At 42.6% G+C, this 22,274-nt stretch overlaps 1 protein-coding gene across 7 annotated transcripts; it reads left to right on the top strand.

Moving 5' to 3' along the window:
- The first annotated feature begins 861 nt into the window (after positions 1-861).
- btbd10a (BTB (POZ) domain containing 10a) lies at positions 862-21,705 on the top strand. 7 transcript variants are annotated; one of them, XM_080841972.1, is made up of 9 exons: positions 862-1,039; positions 4,325-4,469; positions 13,547-13,743; positions 14,374-14,623; positions 14,717-14,819; positions 17,440-17,560; positions 20,189-20,386; positions 20,594-20,704; positions 20,853-21,705. In XM_080841972.1, exons 2-9 carry the CDS (start codon positions 4,378-4,380, stop codon positions 21,167-21,169), a joined length of 1,389 nt encoding a protein of 462 aa, XP_080698098.1. In that variant the 5' UTR covers positions 862-1,039; positions 4,325-4,377; the 3' UTR covers positions 21,170-21,705. The 7 variants fall into 7 exon arrangements, with proteins under 7 accessions (XP_080698098.1, XP_080698101.1, XP_080698100.1 ...); XM_080841974.1 differs by lacking the exon at positions 862-1,039 and adding an exon at positions 1,311-1,330; XM_080841973.1 differs by lacking the exon at positions 862-1,039 and adding an exon at positions 4,059-4,075.
- Positions 21,706-22,274: the final 569 nt, after the last annotated feature.

The following is a 22,274-nucleotide window of genomic DNA, read 5'->3' as shown; positions in this document are numbered from 1 at the left end:
CATTGTTATTTGCTACAGTATTTGTTCCTAAATCTATTATTGATGTGTCCACTATTCATAACGTTTTTATATTCATTGCTTGATTGATTCAACTTAGGCATATGAGTGACCTTGTCATGTCATGACAGCATTGACGGTCTAATATCCTATTTATTAAAGTACTCATTTTGTGAAACCTATTGCGTTGGCATCATTGTGTATGTTTGAGAATACATCTGACACCAAGAAGTTCTTGCCACAATCTGATGCTGGGCAATTGCAATGGACATCGCAATGTTCTAGAGATGTTCTCAGAACTAGTTAAAAACTGGATGGTATAGCAGTGACCTTGAAGATTCTCAGCTGACATAATCTACACTCAAAACGGCATCCAACCATAACGGTGCATTGAGAGTTTAATGGGATAATGGGAAAGACGAAACCTGACGTAAAAACTTTGTGCCCTGAAGCGCACTGAAACAAGTATTTGATGAAAAAAAAAGCCGTAGGTCTACTTAATAGCCTATATAATATCTACTTTCTATCCTATCCATGTTGCTTAATAATCAGTTTAACGAAGCTGGTCCATCATTTTATTTATGCAAATTACCCTGAACAAATATATAGGCTACCCAGGCCTATTCTAAAGAGTATGCTGTGGCGGTGGTTATAAAGTCTCAAAACGCAAAAGTAATAAAAATAACTATTAATAACACAAAAACAATTCAAAAGACGAAGATAGGAAGTTGCTCCGAAGTAGGCCCTACTGACATGTGTACTGACAAATTAGTTTTCCAATTATAGCTCGCGTATCTTCTGCGAAGGCGTCATGCCCTCGCGAGAACTAGGCTACGTAATTGTCGTCTCCATAGCTAAAGCCAAGACCTGCTGCGAGAATGACTTGAAGTGTGCAAGTACTATAGCTAGCTAGTTAGCTAGTGCAGTGTGTTGCTTGGACTCTCTGTTAACATTGACGTTAACTGTAACTTTACCTGATATACGCTGTTCCCCTATATCTACCATGCTTCAGTTTACAATAATCTTCATTCTAAACTGACAGGTAAAGGAACATCCGAGGTTTTGTTTTTATCTGTTTAGTTTAACGTCACTTGGTTGGCTGCCTGTCAAACCCCATTCCAGCTATGCTAGCGTAAGGTGTCGTAATGTTCCTAGCTAGCTTGGTTAGCTTTGCCTGTGGGGTAATGATCCCAGCTGTTTCCTTATTTGGAAGATATTTCAGTGATATACGTTAACTCAGCTATCCTAAGTTAGATTCTTGCTACCTGATCAGCCTGTATGGGAAAGAATCTGCCACGTAAACATTGCTGTTTCATATCTGATCTAACTATAGGTATAGCAAAACTAATGTTTGCCTTTATGCTTTGATGATGTAAAGTTAGCAACCTATCCTTTACCACGTCAGCTGACAACAAACAGTTATAACTTTGCTTATGTTAAGCTAGTTAGTTAGACAGACAGATAGATGTCTTCTTTAATGTACCGTAGTCAACGATGGAAATCCGAGGATGGTAACGTCGAGTTGTTAGTCTGTTTATTTACTATCTAGTATCTATCTCGGGTAGGTCAGTAAAAGTGAATAAGTTGTGCCTAGCTAACTATGCTACACAGCAGAAAGCTGTATGTGAACTTGGTTGAACACAGTTGGATTAATGCTTAAAATGCAATTAACGCATTCATTATGCACAACTAATGACTTTCAAATGTCAACACCGCATAACTTGTTTGTGAAAAAGCAAAGTAAACGCTTCAGTGCTGGCTTGCAGATTTGGAGGATTTGGCGACACCGGGTGGCGTCTGGCGGGGAAAGCTTGTAGAGATTTGTAGGTTTGTGTCGTGATGAAAACAGTTACACGAACGTCAGTAGGTGTACATTTCTCATCAAATTGCCAGGTTATTACTACATTATTGTTTAGGATTCACCGCAGAGCTCGTTTTTTTAAGTTGCGTAAAAGAGGAACTAAGGTAGGTCTAACGATAGTCTTTATCATTAACAAAAATAGGATTCATTTTAATGATTTATCTGATGAATGAATCACCGCACAAATATTTCACTACTGTGTATAAAAGATTAACCTGTGTATACGTATTAGAAGCAATACATGTACAGTACTGTGCAAAAGTTTTAGGCAGGTGTGAAAAAATGCTGTAAACTAAGAATGCTTTCAAAAATGGAAGTGTTAACAGTTTATTTTCATCAATTCTTCATAAATTAACAAAATGCAGTGAAGGAACAGAAGAAAATTCTAAATTAAATCAATAATTGGTGTGACCACCCTTTGCCTTAAAAATAGCATCAATTCTTCCAGATACACTTGCGCACAGTTTTTGAAGGAACTCGGCTGGTAAATTGTTCCAAACATCTTGGAGAACTAATCACAGATCTTCTGTGGATGTAGGCTTCCTAAAATTCTTCTGTCTCTTCATGTAAACCCAGACAGACTCAATGATGTAGAGATCAGGGCTCTGTGGGGGTCATACCTTGTCTGGGAATTCCCCGCCCCTTCACTGCATTTCATTTGCTCAGTTAGTCTGGCAAACTACTAAATGGAGGTCCACTTCACTCACGTAATTGGACACGCCTTTAACCAATCAGACCAACGATACTATACAACAATACAACAATCAGTAATAAAGCAAACACATATTTTTTCTGTATGAATTGTTTCAGAGCAAGTTTCTGTTCTATTTTCAAAGAAAACTTGCCTTTGAAATCATCCAAGACAGCTGCGAGAGAAGTTTATAGTTTGCTGTGCTTTTCTCTTAGGTTTCGCTTTTGATACTAGACGTGGTTATTTTAAATCCGCCAATGGCGCGCCAGGTAGCCAAAAGCCAGTTTGTGATTGGTCCCAGAGATCCTGAGAATGCTGTAATGAACGGCTGTGCAATCTTTGCCAGACCCTTTTCAGAGGCAAAATCAAATTGGCCGGAGAAGAGGGGCGGGACTTTCCAGACTAGGTCATACCATCACTTGCAGGACTTTCTGTTCTTCTTTAAGCTGAAGATAGTTGTTAATGACATTTGCTGTATGTTTGGGGTTATGTTCCTGCTGCAGAATACATTTGGTGCCAATCATACGCCTCCCTGATGGTATTGCATGATGGATTAGTATCTGCCTGTATTTCTCAGCATTGAGGACACCATTCATCCTGACCAAATCTCCAACTCCACTTGCAGAAATGCAGCCCCAAACTGGAAAGGAACCTCTACCATGCTTCACTGTTGCCTGCAGACTCTCATTATTGTACTTCTCTCCAGCCCTTCGGCGAACAAACTGCCTTCTTCTACAGCCAAATATTTCTAATTTTGACTCATTAGTCCAGAGCACCTTCTGCCATGTTTCTGCACCCCAGTTTCTATGATTTCGTGCTTAGTTCAGTCACTTGGCCTTGTTTCCTTGTCGGGGTAGAGCTTTTTGGTTGCAACTCTTCCATGAAGACCACTTCTGGCCAGACTTCCCCAGACAGTAAATGTCTGTACCTGGGTACCACTGGTTTCTGCCAGTTCTGAGCTGATGCCACTGCTTGAAATCTTCCGATTTCGAAGGTAAATAAGCTTAATGTGTTTTTCATCAGCTGCATTAAGTTTCCTTGGCTGACCACTGCGTCTACGATCCTCAACGTCTTCTTCAAAAGAGCTTGAACTGCACATTTTGAAACCCCTGTCTGCTTTGAAATCATTGTCTGGGAGAGACCCTGCTGATGCAGTATAACTACGTTGTGTCTTGTTGCTGTGCTCAGTCTTACCATGTAAATGGATACAAAATAAACATTTATTGTTTACATTTTTCAAAGCATTCTTAGTTCATAGCATTTTTTCACACCTGCCTAAAACTTTTGCACAGTACTGTATATCTCAATGCATGTATGGTACCAAACCTTTGGGGATTTGGCCTAAATGTGGGAGTAAGGTTTGCTGTCTGAAATGACTAAACCTGTCCAGTGAGATGACTAAACCTTCCTTCAGGTTGAGCTCGAAGTAGACAGGAAAACTGCTGTGGGAATGAATGATACTTTCTTGAAGGTTATTGTGGCCTATATTCAATTAACAGCTGAACATACTTCAAACCTTGTTCATGGTAGGTTATCACAAATGCCATATTTTTTTGTAAGATGGGATTTGTACAATAAACAGTAAGAATTAATTTGCGCTGCCACAAAGCACTAGTTATGTACTGCTATTTTGCAGGAGGATAGGTTTTCCAGCTAGGATTATATTTCCAGTCTTTTAAATTTAGGCAAGGGCATGACTAATTGCACTCCCAGCTGTGGACTCTTCTGGTTAACAATAGGTTTTGTTGCTGATAAATCTTTTCCTCTTTGTGCAGGATATGGTTGTTTTTGAAGAGGTTTCCAGCCTTTTGACCCATAGGCAAGTGTAATGGCTTCATGCCCTCTGTCACATGACAGCAACTCCAGTGATAACGAAACCGGGGATCATAAGGCAAACTGCAAACTTTGTAAACATTCAAGGTAAATGCCTTTGTTGTTTTTAAAACGATACCGGTGCCTAAACGGTGCCAGAACCGATACTTTTTTTTTTTCTAATTAAAGACATTAAAGGCTTATTTATTGCCAAGGCAAATAGTTTTCTTCAAACTTAACAATATATTAACTGTTAAAGGTATAGGCCTACTATAAATAAAAGTAAATACAAAACACTTGGCTTCAAACCTTTTAACTTCAAACTATGAACAATATATCAACTTTTAACAACTGTTTACAGTATACTTAAATAAATATAAATAAATACAAAACACACTTTGTACACACTTCAGTAATTCTTTTGCAGAAATATGAGCATATTTGCCTTCAGAGTAAAAAAAAATATTATTTTGTTTGCATTTATTTAAACCCACTGGATTCGTGAATGTGTACTGCCCCTTTAAGAGTTTAGGTTTAGGGCTGCTGGCATCTCCGTTTAGTCTTCAATCTGCGATTTCTGATCTGCCTTTGCCTCTTGCCTTCTCTCCCCCCTACACGCAATTTTGTTGTTGCATATGCTGCACGTCGCGTTGTTTGAATTTTTTTGTGCGAAATACAGCCACACTTTTGATCGTTTACCTTTCGGCATTTTCTCCGTTATATTGATGGCTAGCTCTGTTTGTGCTTGCTCTGTGCAAGGCTGCCTGCTCTTCGCTGTCATTAGACTGTTGCAATGTTATTGTAGCGTCTGAGTTAGTGCTCTCTTAAGAACACACTGAGAAGGAATATCTTTGGATGAGACGGTAGCTCTCCGTTTAATAAAGCGTATCCAACTTCTGCTTAGAACAACCACACTTATCTTGAAACCGAAACCACAAACAAGTCAACACATTACCATGGCAACTCCTCAACACAAATCCCGTTTCCACTAGTCCCATATGGAATGATACATTATCACCAATAATAGCGACACAGGGGGAGAGTCTACATTGGGAGATGGGGCAGTTTTACATGTGCCCCACGAAATCTGTTAGCAACCCAAAAAAGTATACAGATCGTACTCAGAAAGATCTACGCCACTAACGTTACTTCTCGTTAGCTATCGCTAGTTTTGTTAAATTATTAATTTTTTAATAAATAAATAAAAATCGGCTCAGGCACCGAAAGGAAGCACCGAAATCTGCGTTGCATTTCGGTCCGGGTAGGTTCTCGGTACCCAACCCTAGTGTTGGATGCATTATATATTTATATTTATTTGTTAGGAATGTTCTCAATTATGAATACTGAAGTGATGTATTGAAAAACAATGTCAGCTATTTTAAAAATCTTAACACAAATTCTTGCCTGTAAATTCAGACTTTGTTTACCTAATTAATTGGCCTAAAGTGCTGAAGGAATAATAAAATAACAAGAGCCAACATACCAATACTTCAATAAAATCTGTTGTATGAAATATTTCAAACTTTTAAGTGCACTCTTTCAAATGTATGTAGGCCTAGTGCAAACTGAATATCCTCTCTGTGGCTAGGTTAATTGTTGCGGATGACAGAGATATGAAAAAAGCCACCTTGACCCTTGTAAACTCAAAAGCATGCAAAAGATTATAATATGGTTAAGATGTTTGCATCATCCTATTGCAAAAAAGTGGGTTGCAATAACACTATAATAGAAAGAAGGAAGGTAGCACTGCCAACTCTGTTTAACAGTTTTCCCAGTTATTATTTCCCTGTAATAATACTGCGTTCATCACCCATCTGTCTTCAAACTAGAAATACACACATCTTTTGTTTAACAGAATATACAAGAATACACCAACAGATTGTTTTGGAGACAGTGAATGCACATTTATGTGATGCATGCACCCCTGTACCAAAGAGAGATTGGTTTAAGCCCAAAGAATTTTAGAATGTGCTATGCTGTCCACTACAGTAATGTTTGTCAGCTCACATGTCAACTCAGTTCAACTTGCACACTGTTTCCCTGTAATTATTAACAGAATATTTTGATGTATTGAATAGTTCTTTTAATTTCACATAATATATTGTAGTTATCTCACAGAGTCCGCCGTCTTGGGCATTCTTGATGTTAAGTAACACAGAGCACAAGCATTCAGACACTGATACAGCTTGTCTAGCAACAGGCAGTGTGGACAGATGGGGTAGAACCTATAGTGTTGACTTCTTGCTGGACTAGGCTGGTGCATATGCAGTCTTGGTCTCTGGCAACGAAGACGTCTGTGAACGCTCTCATAGCTGGCTCTTTTCTAGTCCCTTGTGGCCCCCCTGCTGGTACAGCTCCTCAATGACCTGCCGGCTGTCGATGGTGGTCTCGGTGTGATGCTCTCCGGAAGCGGCATGGTTCAGGACCTGGGCTCTTTAAAGTCCCCTGAGACAATTGTATCATTTTGACGCTATATAGATCAAATTGAATTGCGTGGCTCTTCAGTGCTGCTGTTGCTGGCTGTTGAAGTGGCTGCTCGCTTGCAAAGATTCTTTCCTTGGATTCGGTGTGGTGATGTGAAGGATCTCTGGACCGACAGTGGGCCCTGGGCAGCCCTCTGCTGACGGGGCACTCGTCATCAGCGAAGCTGTGCTGGCTTCTACAAAGTGGTCGATGTTGACGCAGTGGTTCTTTGCTCCTCTGATAGTGCACTGTCAGGGGGCGTCCTCTGCTGACAATGACCTGGTTGATGACGGTAGTGGGCAGCTCCTCAAGGGTTGGCATGGAATTGGCACGATGACCTTGTGGAAGATTTTGGTGCTCAGTCTGTTCCCTTGTTGGCGTGGTCTCTGTCAAGGATAGCAGTGCAGGAATTCGTAGGGTTATAGGCGGCTTCTCGTCAATGGGCAGCTTAAACGCTTTATGGTCTGGCGTGGAGGTAAGGGTAGTCCCTCTGGTTGATGGCTCTTTCTCCCCAGTGGTGTGAAGGGCCACTGTTTCAGCACCCAGGCGGCGCTGCGCCCAACAAACATCCACCACAGCCCCCCACCTGGCCAGCAGGTCCAGTCCAATCTGGATGCTTGCCAGTGAGAATGGGTGTTGGACCACTGGGCCTCCAATGAGCCCTCGTAGGATTTACTCCCTCTCATCTGAATTCTCCATGTCACTGTGACGATACACATCTTCCTGGTGGTCTTGACTTCTATGTGCCAGGTAGTGTGCTGGGCTGGACGAGGGAAATGTTGGACCCAGTATGGAGCAAGGCTCGACATGGAACACCCTCCAGGATGCAGTCTACATGGAGTCTGTGAGCCTGGTCCCAGCTGCATGTGGAGGGGGCGATGAATGAGAGCTGTTTCTTCCACACTAGGACTTTTGAGTTAGTCTCTGTCTTTCTGCTGTAGCCTAAGGACAAAACAACAATAGTCAGGACAACTTTGCTGCATGTTGGGCAATGGTCAAGTTACGTGTGCTGAATACACTTTTGAGTCTTGTAGCTACCAAGGTAGCATAGTTGCTGCCAGCGTCGGAAATACACGAGGGCAAAGGGCAAAACTGCCCCTAAGAAATATAGTTTTGCCCCTAAAATTACAAAAAAAATGCCCCCATAATTTTGTGTAATAATAATTGAATGATCGTGTCAAAAACATCGTAGCCTATATGACCCGGTCAGTTGCCATTAAATGTTTTGATTTTCGCCTTGACTCATTGTTGCCCAAGTCGTTGTCAATCCAGCACAGGCAAATTCTTCTGCTGACTTCATCAAGGGGAGCGAAAACATACAGATATACATGGCCTTTCGTCACCAGGCGCCAAGCAACACGCCATCGCCTACGGTGAATGATAACTAGTAATAATACTTTTAGAAATGATTTAGTTCGGTTAAGCTAGTTTAATGTTAGTTAGCTAACGTTAGCTATCTCTGAGAGGCCCTTTACATGAAGCCTAGCTTCACTGAATCTGGTTAATTTTTCACACCTATCGAATCTTTTAATTGCGTAAGGATGGAGCCTGGTAACGAGAGATTTTCGTAAAGACTAACACACCAGTTTGGGATGAACTGACTGTAGTACATACCCCACGCCTGTTGGTGGCGCTTTAGCGCTGATACGTGAAAAAACGTGGAAGAAGACAAGAGGACATGGGTAAGCAGCCAGTAGCCTAGCCCCCTAGCAACGTTTAGCCTAACCACATAGCCTACATTTAATCTGCACAGTAATACATTATGGTGGTTAATACAATCGGTGGTCAGAGCAGACTATAGGTTATGCGAAAATGAATTTGATTTTCTATTGATAATAAAGAGTTTGGAACAGTGCAACATATGTATGTGAGTTGTTTAAATGCCTTTGCTTTATTGAGAGGCTGAGCTTGCGCATTTCCCATGAGGCTTTGCTCCGACCATTCTACATTAATATATGAAGAAAAAAGCTAATTAAATCGCTGGCCAATTTATATTTGTGGTCATGAGAGTTATGTAACGTCTGAATAAAAAGAATTAGATCAAGATAGGAGGCTAAACAAAAATCAGTATGCTGGATTCATGAGAGCGAATTAGAAGGAGAACAAGTGATATATATATATTGGTTGGAGCAAAGACGTCTTCAGGGCGCTTGAATCCGTGCAGACAAACACCAGCCCCCGTATCAATTCAAATCTACTCACTTTCTACCCCAGACTTCGATTGTTGGGGATAGAGACTGCGGATAGAGGGTGCTCGTCTAAATGATAGGGCTATCTGTATTAGCTATCTGTATCAGATTGACAAACAAGGGTCCATGTAAACGACCTCTGTTAGTGCGTTAGCTACAAAGGCTTGCTTGCAAGCTAGCTTACTAGTCTTATCTGTATTTCCTGTAGGCCTACTATGGTAGGTACAACATGATTAAAGGTAACACAAAAATCCATAAAAATAATGTGTTATTGTTATAAAAAAAGAAAGAAAAAAACGATTGTTAATAGTTGAATAATAAAATGTAGTAATAACAACTTATAATCACAAAGAAATAAGAATAAACGTGAATATGATTTAATTTACTAATGAGTCTAATTTACGTTGTCTGTTTGGTTTTTGTTCAAAAAATCTAAGAAAACACTTTGAATTTGTAGAGTAATGCCTAATAGTCTTATTATTGCCTTTTGATGTCAATTGTTCATATACTTTAAGGAAACAATATGCAACAATTTAACACTTTTTGAGGTATGGTTTTATAGGCAACTAGTTTTGGTACCATCCTCTAATTCATTTTGATCGCATATGGTCATGTGAAGGACAGATCAAGACCTGTGTCTTTCCCACTAGCCATCCAAGATATGCCCTATGTAGTTCTGTGTAACGGGCTGGAACACCCTGCAAAAATGGAAGAAAAGCTTTCACATGCATTACATGCCAGGTACTGCAAAAAAACGCCAGTTAGTGTGTTGGCAAGCTTCTATCAGTGTCAGCTGGGCTGTTGGTGGTGGTTACAAGGTTTTTGAATGCCTTTTAGGTAGTTAGCGTACTAGTTTTGGAACAGAATTCCGTATTGCTGCTTTAAGCCTAAATAAGGTTAAATGTTTTTCACAAGTTTCTTAAAGTGCCCCCAATTTTTTGTGAAATGCCCCTGGATTTTAGTAAGTCGGGGCAGAAATTGCCCCCTAAAAAATATGTAAATTTCCCACCCTGGTTGCTGCTTTCTTTCATAGAATATAAAGTTACTACTCAAAGTCAGAGAACAGTTTACACAATAGGGGAGAAAATTAGCTGGTTTATCTTGTCCGTGCTTGTAAAATATCCTCCGTGTCTTCTAATGTAATACCAAAGGACACCTCTCTTGGTTCAGAACATGTGCAACTGTCAGTAGACCCTTCTTGTAAAAGCAGGAAGAACAGGTACGGGAGGGGTAGGGCGAAGGGAGATTGTCCAGTAGTTAACCGATTGGAGATGGCGTTCTCTTGGACGGCCGAAAAAATGAAAATATAAATACCTGGACATCCGTTAATATACATGGGATATAATATACAATTGTGGACTCTAGCATTATTGGGAATGTTGCCACATATACATGGGGATTTTTAAGCCTTTCAACTGAACACACAACTGAATTTACGATGTAAATATGCCACCTTCTCCATCATACTGAAAATGGGGAAATTAGGATTTTTTTATGCTGTTGAAATATCAGACGTTGTTCCTTGGTATTGACGGATAAGTGTACCATTTTGGGCTTCTCCAGAAAGAAGGTATCCTCAGTCCTGATCAGCCTAGGGGACGTGACTTAGCGTGGCTCCATGCCCACATGGGCTTTCGTTGTGGGGCAAGACATACGGGGACGCTGGAGAAGGCCAGGTGTGGGAAAAGATAAGCCTCATCTCTCTGAGATTTGTCAGGTGCCAGGACATTTTAGTTGGGTTTGTTTTGTAACACATACACCTTAGCTATTGCCCTACTTTCTGTAATCTTGTATGTAACAAGCTTGGAGAATAGCTTGGTACATAACACTATTCAAAAGGTTTACCATAAATGGGAATCTTGTAACGGTACCCTTTTTATATTATTTATTTATTTATAATATTTAGTTATTTAATTTTATATTATTATTAGTAAATCTTGTTGTAAGAGTTAGTTGTGTTAACCAACCTGATACTCTCCCATTTCTATATCTCGGAACACTTGAAAATGTCCCAAAAAATGTATTGAGTGTCCAAGAACGTTTGTGGGTTGTCTTCTGTTCTGATTCCTGCAGTGTTCAAGGGTTAATGTGGCAAGTAGTCATTCATTATTAGTGTATATTGGAATCAAAAGTCTTACCCGTATGGATACTTCAATTGGTGAATTGAATTAGTCGTGCCCGACTCAGAAACTGTTAAAACTCTCGTCTGCTTTACTGAATCGGAGAGAATTAAAAATATGAACATTCCCTTAACCACCAAGAAAAAAGACACTGAATGATGTAGCCAATCAGTATAATAGATCTGAAGACTACTTCAAATCGCCCAGTAGGTCATGCATTTTTCCCTGTAGGCTAATTCGGCAAAATCTTTCACCTTTATGTTTTAAACGATGTGTCCATCCCCGGTGAAAAGCACGCACTTCGACAGATCAGTAGGCTAATATTAAAGGGCACTGACAATCCACTGTGTCATATTGGTAACATCTTGAACGACACGCCCCTTGATAATATACGATTGTAAGTAATCTTGTATTGTAAGAATTCTTGTGCTTAATGTCGTGTTGGATAGTCTTCCATCACCTCCAGCTCACCATTGAATGGGACTGTCTTCTCTAATGGGGGGAGGATCCTGTGTGGTCGCAGAATAGCTACAATACATCAAGATATGGAAAGGTCGGTCTACGTCAGCAAGGCTGCCGTATATGGCATATTCTTGGATAAAGCAAACGGCCATTCATTTCTTACGGCACTCCCGTTACGGTGCTTAATGACTGCCCCCGTGTCCTCCCTTTGTGATCGTCAGACTGTCAAACACATCGTGTTCAGCTATCTGCACACCATGCATGTTGTCAGGGACTATGCGTAATATGCTGGAGTTGGAAAGTAATGCCCAAGGATGCTAAACCAGTTGGAAAGCCCGCATTGTTTGGAGGACCGCAAGTCTTTTGTGCTCTTTTCAACCAGCTCTTTCCGTGGTGCTGCCTTGTCTTTAAAGCGCCTTGTGATAAAGACGGGTAGGTGATCGTTTTTTATTTTGGGTGTGTTTTGGCGATGCATTGATGCTTTGGACTTGTATAATCTACTCATAGTTTAATCATTAGAATCACTTAACACTTTCAATCATTTAAACAACAATTCAACAATTTAAGTTTCAAACTAAGATAATACTGCAATGAAGTTATATCCGGATGCAGTCAAGTCAAAACATACTTATTTTTCTGCCCTTGAAGTCTTTAGTCTTTAGGCGCATTCCAGTGTAACATTAGCCCGCCTGTGTCAGCAGCGCGTTGCATTATTGATTAGAACCTTTCTTTTAAGTAAAGGGCATCTGCTCTATAGATAAAAATGGAAAATAATTATAACACTAACTGAAACGCTTCACTAGTGCCCCACATTGTCAAACAAACGTGATGTTCAGTCTCGCAATGCTTTTCCATTGTGTGTCTTCCCTGAGGCTCCACCACATATCTGTGCACATCCAGTTGACAGTTATCTAGCTGTTGACCTAATTTTCTGGTGTCAGCATCATCTTTAATGTAGTCGGGATGAGTGTACACAGCAGTAAAGAGGATTTTTATGGCTGAATAGTCTTCATGATATAGTGATTTAGTCCAAGAGCACGATAAGCAGTGGCCCTGCAATTTCTGTGTGTATTGAGCCGTGAATGAATTAAGCTGTAGCATAATATTTCCTCTATTGTTATTAAAAAAATTGACATACAGGCTAAGCAAGATCAAAGTATTAAGATATAAAGTTTGTTCTACCTAAATAATCTGTCGAATAGGGCCACATAAGGGCATTCTAGTTGACCCCTATCCCCTCTCTTTCATCATCATAAGGACTAAACCTTTTGGGGGAAAAAATAAAGGTAACAACTTTAAATTACAACCTTTTTTGTATTACTATTTGTAATACTTTTGTAAATCCATTTGGATACTTTTTATAGAGATAGTTGATTTAGCTTCTTTGTCCTGTGCCCTTGTATAGCCACCCCTTCCTATGAGCGTGTCATTGCCCATGTTTAAAGAGGAGGAGGACATTTCATTCTTCAATTTGTGCACTCTGCACAAACAGAGGTGCTGATGTTGCTACCTAGTTCTTGACAATGAGCAGATGTGTTCATTATGTTCCTACCTTTGTCCAGGCAGATGTGTTAGTCATTCAGTGGTAATCACATGGTAACAGTAACTATGTAATGTTTGCCTGTTTACTAAAAAAATGACCTTATAAACACCATATGATGTGTCTCTCTCTCTCTCTCTCTCTCTCTCTCTCTCTCTCTCTCTCTCTCTCTCCCCATCATACATAAATGAAAGGACTGCATGCTGCAGAGAGACCCCTGACCTTATGTGAACCTTGTTACGCTCTTATCTGAACCTTGATACTCTCTTATGTGAACCTTGTTACGCTCTTATCTGAACCTTGTTACTCTTTTATCTGAACCTTGTTACTCTCTTATCTGAACCTTGTTACTCTCTTATGTGAACCTTGTTACTCTCTTATGTGAACCTTGTGACTCTCTTATGTGCTCAGTGCCCAGTCGCGTGGCTCTCCACTGGATTCAGAGCTGGCCAGCATGAGCCTGCAGGGAGCCAGCAGTGGCCCGGAGCATTCAAGAGAGCGCCGTCGGTCAAGCGACCGCTCCCGAGATCCCTCCCATGAGCGTGGCGAAGGCCAGCTCACGCCCTGCATCCGGAATGTGGCCTCACCCACTCGCCTGCTGCACAGTGGTGAGTTCCTACCCCACTCGCCTGCTGCACAGTGGTGAGTTCCTACCCCACTCGCCTGCTGCACAGTGGTGAGTTCCTACCCCATGCCAGCCGGGTGGGACCCGAGGGTATGATCCCGCCTCAGTGCTGAAATGTTATATTTTGGATATATAAAGGATATTTGGATGGCTCTCCACAAAGTGAATTATTTAAAGCAACAGTAAGGAGTTTTGGTCTCAAACTAGTGAGTTAACTACCTGAAAGGCATGCGAACACCAAAAACAGCACAGTCAACACTGAAAAAAGCTTGCTAACATGCCAACTAATGTCTTTGGTAATGTATTGTGAAAACTTTTCTTACATTTTCTGGGGGATGTCCAATGGCGGTCTCTGGTCCAAGATGTGCAAAGTCTGGGGGGCTAGTGTGAACCATGAGTGTGGCTCTCTTCTCATCACATGACTGTATACCATCAAAAGGAATTTGAAGATGATACCAAAAGTAGCTGCTTGTAAAACTATATTTTTTTTAAAGTGTCAAATTGCTGCATACTGTTGCTTTAACCATTATATAGTTGAATATGGCAGTTCACTTAACATATAGCCTGAAAAGTCCTCGTCTCATTAAAGTATGCCATCCTTTAATCCCCACAGACCGTGAGTCTGGTCCTCCCTCCTTCTCCACCAGCCCCAGACCCATGAGGGCAGCCACCAGCAGCCAGCTGAGTGCCGACGCTCCTTTTAGGGGTCACAGCCCCACCGACCTGACCTACGTCTACGACGGCGCCAAGGAGGGCCTGCGCAGCATCCGGACCTGTGAGCGCGTCACACTGATCGTAGACAACACCCGCTTCGTGGTGGACCCCTCCGTCTTCACGGCCCAACCCAATACCATGCTGGGAAGGTGCGGCCGGTCATCTGAACACATCCATTCATTTTTGACTGTACTCTTTGACCTTTTTGACACACTTAAAGAGTCTGTCTTGCTCTTTTGTAGAATGTTTGGATCTGGAAGGGAGTACAATTTCACCAGACCCAATGAGAAAGGAGAGTATGAGGTTGCAGAGGGAATCAGCTCCACCGTGTTCAGAGCCATTCTGGTAAGGAGGTTTCTGAGGGCTCTCAGATTACTGCTCACTTTCCCCCTCACAGTTTCACAGGAGTTCCTGGTTGCTTTTGAGTAGAATTACTCCGCGGTGACACAAGTTGAGATTGAAGGAGAAACCGCTGAGTTTTCACTGTGTTTGCAGATGTCTGACCTTGTTTAGTAATTATGTTTGGGCTGATCGCAATGTACAGGAGATTGCTCTGCTGTGCAGTTCATAGAGTAGGTATGGCGGTGCAAATACCAAATAATAAAATTAGCCCACTAAGCCCTTTGGTTAAAAGAAACTACAGCTAATTAACTATCACCATCAGCATGCCTCTTTTATGATGATGACGATGGGAATTTTACACGTTTTTGGGGCTTTTTAACTACCGTAGATAAGCTTACCAAGTTAACAGTATGTAAAAAAAGCCCGCCTTCACCTGTGGTTTCCCCTCAGTCAAATGTTCTGTTTTTTGGGAATATTATAGTGAAATAACACCGTGTTCTTAAAGTTATGGTTAGGGATATTTAAAAAAAAAAAACTGTGTAAAGTTCTATATCTGTCTTAAACTAAAAACTGAGGTGATACAAATGATTTGAAGATGAAGCTGTAGCCCTAACATCCATCGACCAATACAGCCCAAAAACACTGACGCCAGTTTCACAGTTCAAACCCCTCCTATATGACTGCTGCAGAGCAGCCTTCACTGGTGTACCGACCGTCTGAGCTCAAGCATAGTTTAGAAGATGATCAAAAGTCATTGCTACATAGTAGTAGTTTATGTTATCGTTTACTGTTCAAATACTTTAGGGATTTGAAACACCAAATTATGTTCGCATGAAATGCCAGAAAAACAAAACAAATGTCAAGGATACATAAAGTTGGCAAGCAGTTTAATGTGTACTAGTGTAGGAAAAAAGCAGGATGGGAACATTGAGTATTTCATGCTGACATGATTGCTTAGGTCTAATGTGAATAATGATTTATCACAGTTAGAGTTATGCTTTTTCTGATTGAAACCCTTCTTGATTGATTGAGCTTCAATGTATTGAAATTAAGACCCAGATACACCCCATTTCCCTCTCCCCTTACTGAACTGAGTCCTGTCTGGCTGACAGATATGGGAAAGAAGCTAGATCTGCTCTTGGTTTGCCTTCTTAACACGCCGGGTCTTATTGAGGTACTTCCTCATTAATGGTTTCTACAAGTATAACCATTGTTATTGTTATTTTATTGTTAGACTATGGAGTCAACACTCTACTTATACGCAGTGGTTTGATCTCTACATTCAGACACAAATATGGTATTCCCGTATTGCTCTTTAACTCATTTAAACCAGATATGTCATTTTGAAGAACATTGATTTTCTAGGGGTTTAGTCAATGTCAGGAGAGGAACTTTAGGTATATAATGTGTATCATTATAATGGGTTTCTATTGTAAAAATAAACCTTTGTGTTTAAAGCATGAGACCAGATTATGATTTTGGGAACCAACAGTGTTAATGATAATGTTATGATCAAGACAAAAGGAATTTGATGTTTCAGGTTGCTGTAATGAACAAAATGATCTGTCTATCACCTCTGTGTGATGATTGTGCACGAAGGAAGATGATATTAATGAAATTGAGGGTGTCTAAAAATTGCAAAAAAAGCTTTTAACCACATTAGTCTCTGTAAGCCTTTATAATCTCCTTCTATGGTGAATGCGAATCATAATGTATTTCTCTCAGCAGTATTTGGTATCCAGTGGTTGTTTTGGTTTATTATTGGTACTGCTCCAGAAACTGTTTCAGAATGACCCTTAATAACCCTGTGTGTTTTTCTAACGGTGTGTGTAGCCTATGTGTTTTGGTTTGCTTTTACTTCATGAAACACTGGATATGTGTTTGCATTTGATACTACCGGCTCCACTCCAGCGAGGAGGCAGATGATGCGTGGTGTGTTATATAACACAGATTTTGAAGGATCAACTATTAATGCTGAGCAACATGCCAGAGCTTTCATTTGTGCCGTTAGACACTCTCTCCATGTCCAAGGGGATGTAGAACAGGAGTGCGAGGTAATGGCAAGATGTTTCTCTCTCCCGCTTGAATTTGCCATATGTTTTCTTTTCTTCTTCCTGTTGACTCTGCTTCTCCATCGGTGCTGTTAGCCTGGGTGTTGCTATCTTTGTGTGCTGCGTTGCCTGGGATACTGGACACTGCCTTGTATATGATTGATCTGCCTTTTATCTTGTTCAAAGGGAACATAAACTGATATATTTGTGTGTTTGAATTCTATAATCTCCTCCATCGTTTTGCGATCAAACTGTAAACTCTTCGGAGCAGCAGGAGCTTGTGTTCCATGGCGATGGCAGAATCAGGGCAGCAAGGATAACGAGCTCTGCTGGAGACATCCGGCATTTTAAATGAGATGGCAGTCGTGCCTCTGTGTGATTACTGTTGTTTCTTCCGCTCGAGCGAGTCGGACTGCCTCACTGACTGCAAATGGATCTGCCATGCTGGGGAGAAGAGTGGGAGGGGTGCAACGGGCTCGCTCCATGCCTGCTTTTGTGACGCGATGCTAGGACCAGCACTGGGGGAGTAATGGCTGCCTGTTTGCATTTCTCACACACTCTCTCCTCTGCAGGATTACTACAAATCGGGGATAATCCGCTGCCCTGATGGGATTTCCATTCCGGAGCTGAGGGAAGCATGTGATTACCTCTGCATCGCCTTCGACTGCAGCACCATCAAGTGCAGAGATCTCAGTGAGTACATGTTTCTAGGCTCCGTCCCAAGGGTTAGAAAAACACCAAATATGCATGGCATGTAGTAGGATGCAATGGAAGACATAGCACTCGATTGTTGTTGTTGTTGTTGTTATTGTTGTTATTCATTTTAGATGTAGTTGTAATCTTATCATTTCCTCTTTTTGCACAAGAGTGTCTTTTGACAGTTTTTTCTATTTGGTGTTTATCATTCAGTGAGTGGCTATTCTGAAAGTAGGTCAGCCACACTGCTATTCTGCATTCAGTATACTGGCTGCCCCTCAGTTGGAACAGATTAGATTAGATTCAACTTTATTGTCATTGTACAGAGTACAGGTACTGAGACAACGAAATGCAGTTTAGCATCTAACCAGCAAGTGCAAAATAGCAATAAAAGTGCAGAGTATGTGCAAATGTAGGGTGGACTAAGTGAATAAATATGATATGTAAAGTAAGAGTTAGAATATGACACAGAATTGTAATATAAACAGAATTAAATAGCAGCAATTGAGGTAAGAGTGAGGTATGATAAGTATATAAAGTGCAGGTGTGTGGCAGTCAAGCCAGGTTTAGGGGGGGAGGGGTGAAGTGAAGTATAGTGCAAATGTTCAATGGCTAGAGGAGGGTGAGTGGCAGTCAAGCCCCAGGGTAGGGGTGGGTGGAGAAGTGAGTATAGTGCAAAAGTTCAGTTGCTGGAGGGAGGGGGGGGAGAACAGTCACCGGGGGAGGTGAGAGAAGGGGTGGGGGGGCTAACCCCGTGGAGCAGAGTTCAGCAGGGTGACAGCCGCAGGGATGAAGCTGTTCTTGAACCTGCTGGTACGGGAACGGAGGACCCTGTAGCGCCTCCCAGAGGGGAGGAGGGCAAACAGTCTGTGGCTGGGGTGTGAGCTGTCCTTGATGATGTTGCGTGCCCTCCGCAGACATCTCTTGCTCTGGACAGCCCCAATGGTGGGGAGAGTGGAACCGGTGATGCGTTGGGCAGTTTTCACCACCCTCTGCAGTCTTTTGCGGTCGGCAACAGAGCAGCTGCTGTACCATGTTGAGATGCAGTTTGTGAGAATGCTCTCAATGGTACAGCGGTAGAAATTCTCCAGAATCTGAGGAGACAGGTGGACCTTCTTTAGTCTCCTCAGAAAAAAGAGATGCTGGTGTGCCTTCTTTACAATGGATGAGGTGTTTAGGGTCCAAGAAAGGTCATCGGAGATGTGGACACCCAGGAACTTGAAGCTGGCAACACGCTCAACCTCCATCCCATTGATATGGATGGGGGTGTGTGTGCCAACTTCCTTCCTGAAGTCCACAATTAGCTCTTTGGTCTTCGTGGTGTTGAGAGCCAAGTTGTTGTCGGCGCACCACACCGCCAGGTGCTGGACCTCTTCTCTGTAGGCTGACTCATCGGTGTCACTGATGAGGCCAATCACCGTTGTGTCGTCTGCAAACTTGACAATGGTGTTTGAACCATGTACAGGAGTGCAGTCGTAGGTGAAGAGGGAGTAGAGAAGAGGACTAAGCACGCAGCCCTGTGGCACGCCTGTGTTGAGGATGAGGGTTGAGGAGGTGTGGTTCTCTAACCGAACAGACTGGGGTCTGTTGGTCAGAAAGTCCAGTATCCAATTACAGAGAGAAGTGTTGATACCCAGGTGATTGAGTTTAGTGATCAGTTTGGAGGGAATGACAGTGTTGAAGGCTGAACTGAAGTCAATAAACAGCATCCTCACATAGCTGTTGTTACTGTCCAGGTGAGAGAGGGCGGAGTGTAATGCTGTGGAGATGGCATCCTCCGTACTCTGAATTGAAAAGGGTCCAGTGTGGGTGGTAAGCAGCTTTTGAGGTGAGCCAGGACCATCCTCTCGAAGCACTTCATGATTGTGGGGGTGAGTGCAACGGGGCGGAAGTCATTAAGGCTCACTGCAGCGGAGTGTTTCGGCACTGGTACGATGGAGGTGGTTTTAAAGCACGCGGGGACAGTAGCTTGGGCCAGAGACAGGTTGAATATGTCAGTCAAGACCTCAGCTAGCTGCCCAGCACAGGCCCTGAGCACCCGTCCAGGGATACCATCAGGGCCAGCGGCCTTGCGTGCATTAATCCTGCTCAGTGCAGCACACACGTCGGTGGAGGAGAGTGTAAGGGGTTGGTGGTCTGAAGTGAGCACAGCCTTGATGGCAGCCTCTTGGTTGTCCCTGTCGAAGCGTGCATAAAAGCTGTTCAGCTCGTCAGGGAAGGAGGCCGCACTGTTATGGCGGGTGGTGCTGGTGGGTTTGTAGTCTGTTATGGCCTGGATGCCTTGCCACATGCGTCGGGGGTCGGAGTTGTTCTTGAAGTGCTCCTCAATCCTTAGCTTGTGGCAGTGCTTGGCCTGCTTGATGCCCCTCTTCAGGTCAGCCCTGGATGAACTGTAGGCCTGAGCATCACCTGATCTGAAAGCGGTGTCTCGTGCCTTCAGTAGTAGGCATCATGGCTTTGCATCATGGGTCAGAGGCTTTATTGATGAGCTTGAATATGTTGATTGGTGTTGGCTCTTCTGGATGGTGTGAAACGAATGACTATTAGCACAACATGGTTGAGGTTGTTGGTGTGTGCTTTTGATGGAAGCTTATCGACAAAGCCCTCGCTTTTTGTGGGTTACAGGTGCCCTGATGCACGAGCTGTCTAACGACGGGGCAAGGCGTCAGTTTGAGTTCTACCTGGAGGAGATGGTGCTGCCGCTGATGGTGGCCAGTGCCCAGAGTGGAGAGAGGGAGTGCCACGTGGTGGTGCTGACCGACGACGACGTGGTGGACTGGGACGAGGAGTACCCGCCGCAGATGGGAGAGGAGTACTCACAGAGTCAGTATCCTGGACTAGTAATGGCTCTCTAGAAGTCTATATAGTTGATCCGGAACGTCCCGGAAGAAGTGTAGATAGAAAGAAATGCCATTGCATTCTTATTGCGCTCTCCGACAAGTGGTAGATATCTGGTTCTTTCATGTTGAAATAAACGTACTGATGTGTTTTGTCCTTGTGTAACCTGTTTTTTTCACCTTTTGTTTACAGTAATATACAGCACAAAACTATACAGGTTTTTCAAATACATTGAAAATCGAGAGGTTGCCAAGTCAGTTTTAAAGGAGAGAGGACTGAAGAAAATCCGATTAGGCATTGAAGGTAAGAGAAGTGTATACAGTATGTTGGTGCATAGGAAAAGTGATATGGTTTCTGGTAGAGAAGTCATGTCATTTTAAAGACATGATCAGTCAGTTATGTGTCAATAACGATGTTGCTGTTAATTAATCTGTTAACCCTTGCCCCGCAGGCTATCCCACTTACAAGGAGAAGGTGAAGAAGCGGCCTGGAAGTCGACCTGAGGTCATCTACAACTATGTGCAGAGGCCATTCATCCGTATGTCCTGGGAGAAGGAGGAGGGCAAGAGCCGGCACGTGGACTTCCAGTGCGTCAAGAGCAAGTCCACCACCAATCTAGCGGCAGCTGCGGCTGACATTCCTCAGGACCAGCTGGTGGTCATGCACCCCGGGCCCCAGGTGGACGAACTCGATATCCTGCCAAATCACCTGCCACCGCCCAGCTACCACTATGAGCCTGACCCCGACGCCCCCTCACCCGCCATCTGACACCCAGCTTTCTAGCCAGCACCGCCACGAAGAGCTGCCCGGCCTGCCAGCCCAAACACTGAGGCCTTCGCACCTGCTCTTCCGCCTTACAGCCTCCAAAACGCCTCCCCCCCCCCCCCTTGCAGCACAAGGCCTTTCTCACTCACTCTTGGCCTCACCCTCCCTTTTATTCAGAAGAATTTTGAGTTAAAAAAAAAAAAAAAAAATGATAGTGTTTATGTTTATGTTTTGTTTTTACAGTGAGATAGTGAGTTCTTGGGGTTCTTTAGTGCAGTGGTGCTGTGAGTGTGTCTGTGTCTGTGAGTGTGTGTGAGTGTGTGAGTGTGTGAGTGTGTGAGTATGTGACAGTGAGTGAGTGAGTGAGTGAGTGTTTCAGGTTCACTTTTCTAGTGAACCCATTCTTGCACTGCAGACAGGAACCCAGCATGCATGCTGCCTCACTGAAGCATGGCTCAGCTGAGTAGAGTTGAACATATCCACCATGTAGGCAGCGTGCAGAAATGATGTCACATTTCAATAAAAAAACGTCTTTTGTTGCAGTGAAATGAAGCTTCCTATGTTACTTCTGGAAGTTGGTCTTGATTCCTTTAACGCCCTCATTGACTTTATTTACCGGACTTTAGCATCAGAAAAGTTTACCATGTCCTCAATGGTTTTAGCGTTGGACTCCTACTTAGAAAACTGTGCCTTCTTTAGCCTAGACGGTTAGGATGATCATATAGAATGATTTGAAGACCGGTACACATTAGTTGAAGACACTCGAGGCTTCCTCCTTGACTCCAAAAACTCATAACAGTCAGTTCTTATATCTTCATACCAACTTGAATGCACAAAACATGAACTTGAATATGTCATTGTCAGGAATCCTCTTGATAAAAGTCGCCCAACTTCGAGAATCACGCAACCCTACCAACCAGTGTCACCTGCATCGTTTCCTGTTTATAAGCTTATATAAATATTTAAATAATGACCTGACCAGTACAAAAAGCATGCTGACATCAGTTCACTAAATAACTAGATTTCCTTTAGACTTAAGAATTTGTGTCCAGATTCCATGAGAGGAGAGACTAATACACTGAAGGGCAATATATACTGCCGCTGGCCG

The sequence above is a fragment of the Sprattus sprattus genome, assembly GCF_963457725.1.
Source record: "Sprattus sprattus genome assembly, chromosome: 7".
NCBI classification, from domain to species: Eukaryota; Metazoa; Chordata; class Actinopteri; order Clupeiformes; family Clupeidae; genus Sprattus; species Sprattus sprattus.
The sequence above is the reverse complement of the archived record's forward strand: the minus strand, read 5'-3'. Positions and strand labels throughout refer to the sequence as shown.

Coding starts and splice junctions, on each gene's coding strand:
- btbd10a (XM_080841972.1), top strand. CDS start 4,378: ATGGCTTCATGCCCTCTGTCACATGACAGCAACTCCAGTGATAACGAA. Junction 13,744..14,373: donor CACTCGCCTGCTGCACAGTG/GTGAGTTCCTAC, acceptor TAATCCCCACAG/ACCGTGAGTCTGGTCCTCCC. Junction 14,820..17,439: donor CCGTGTTCAGAGCCATTCTG/GTAAGGAGGTTT, acceptor TCTCCTCTGCAG/GATTACTACAAATCGGGGAT.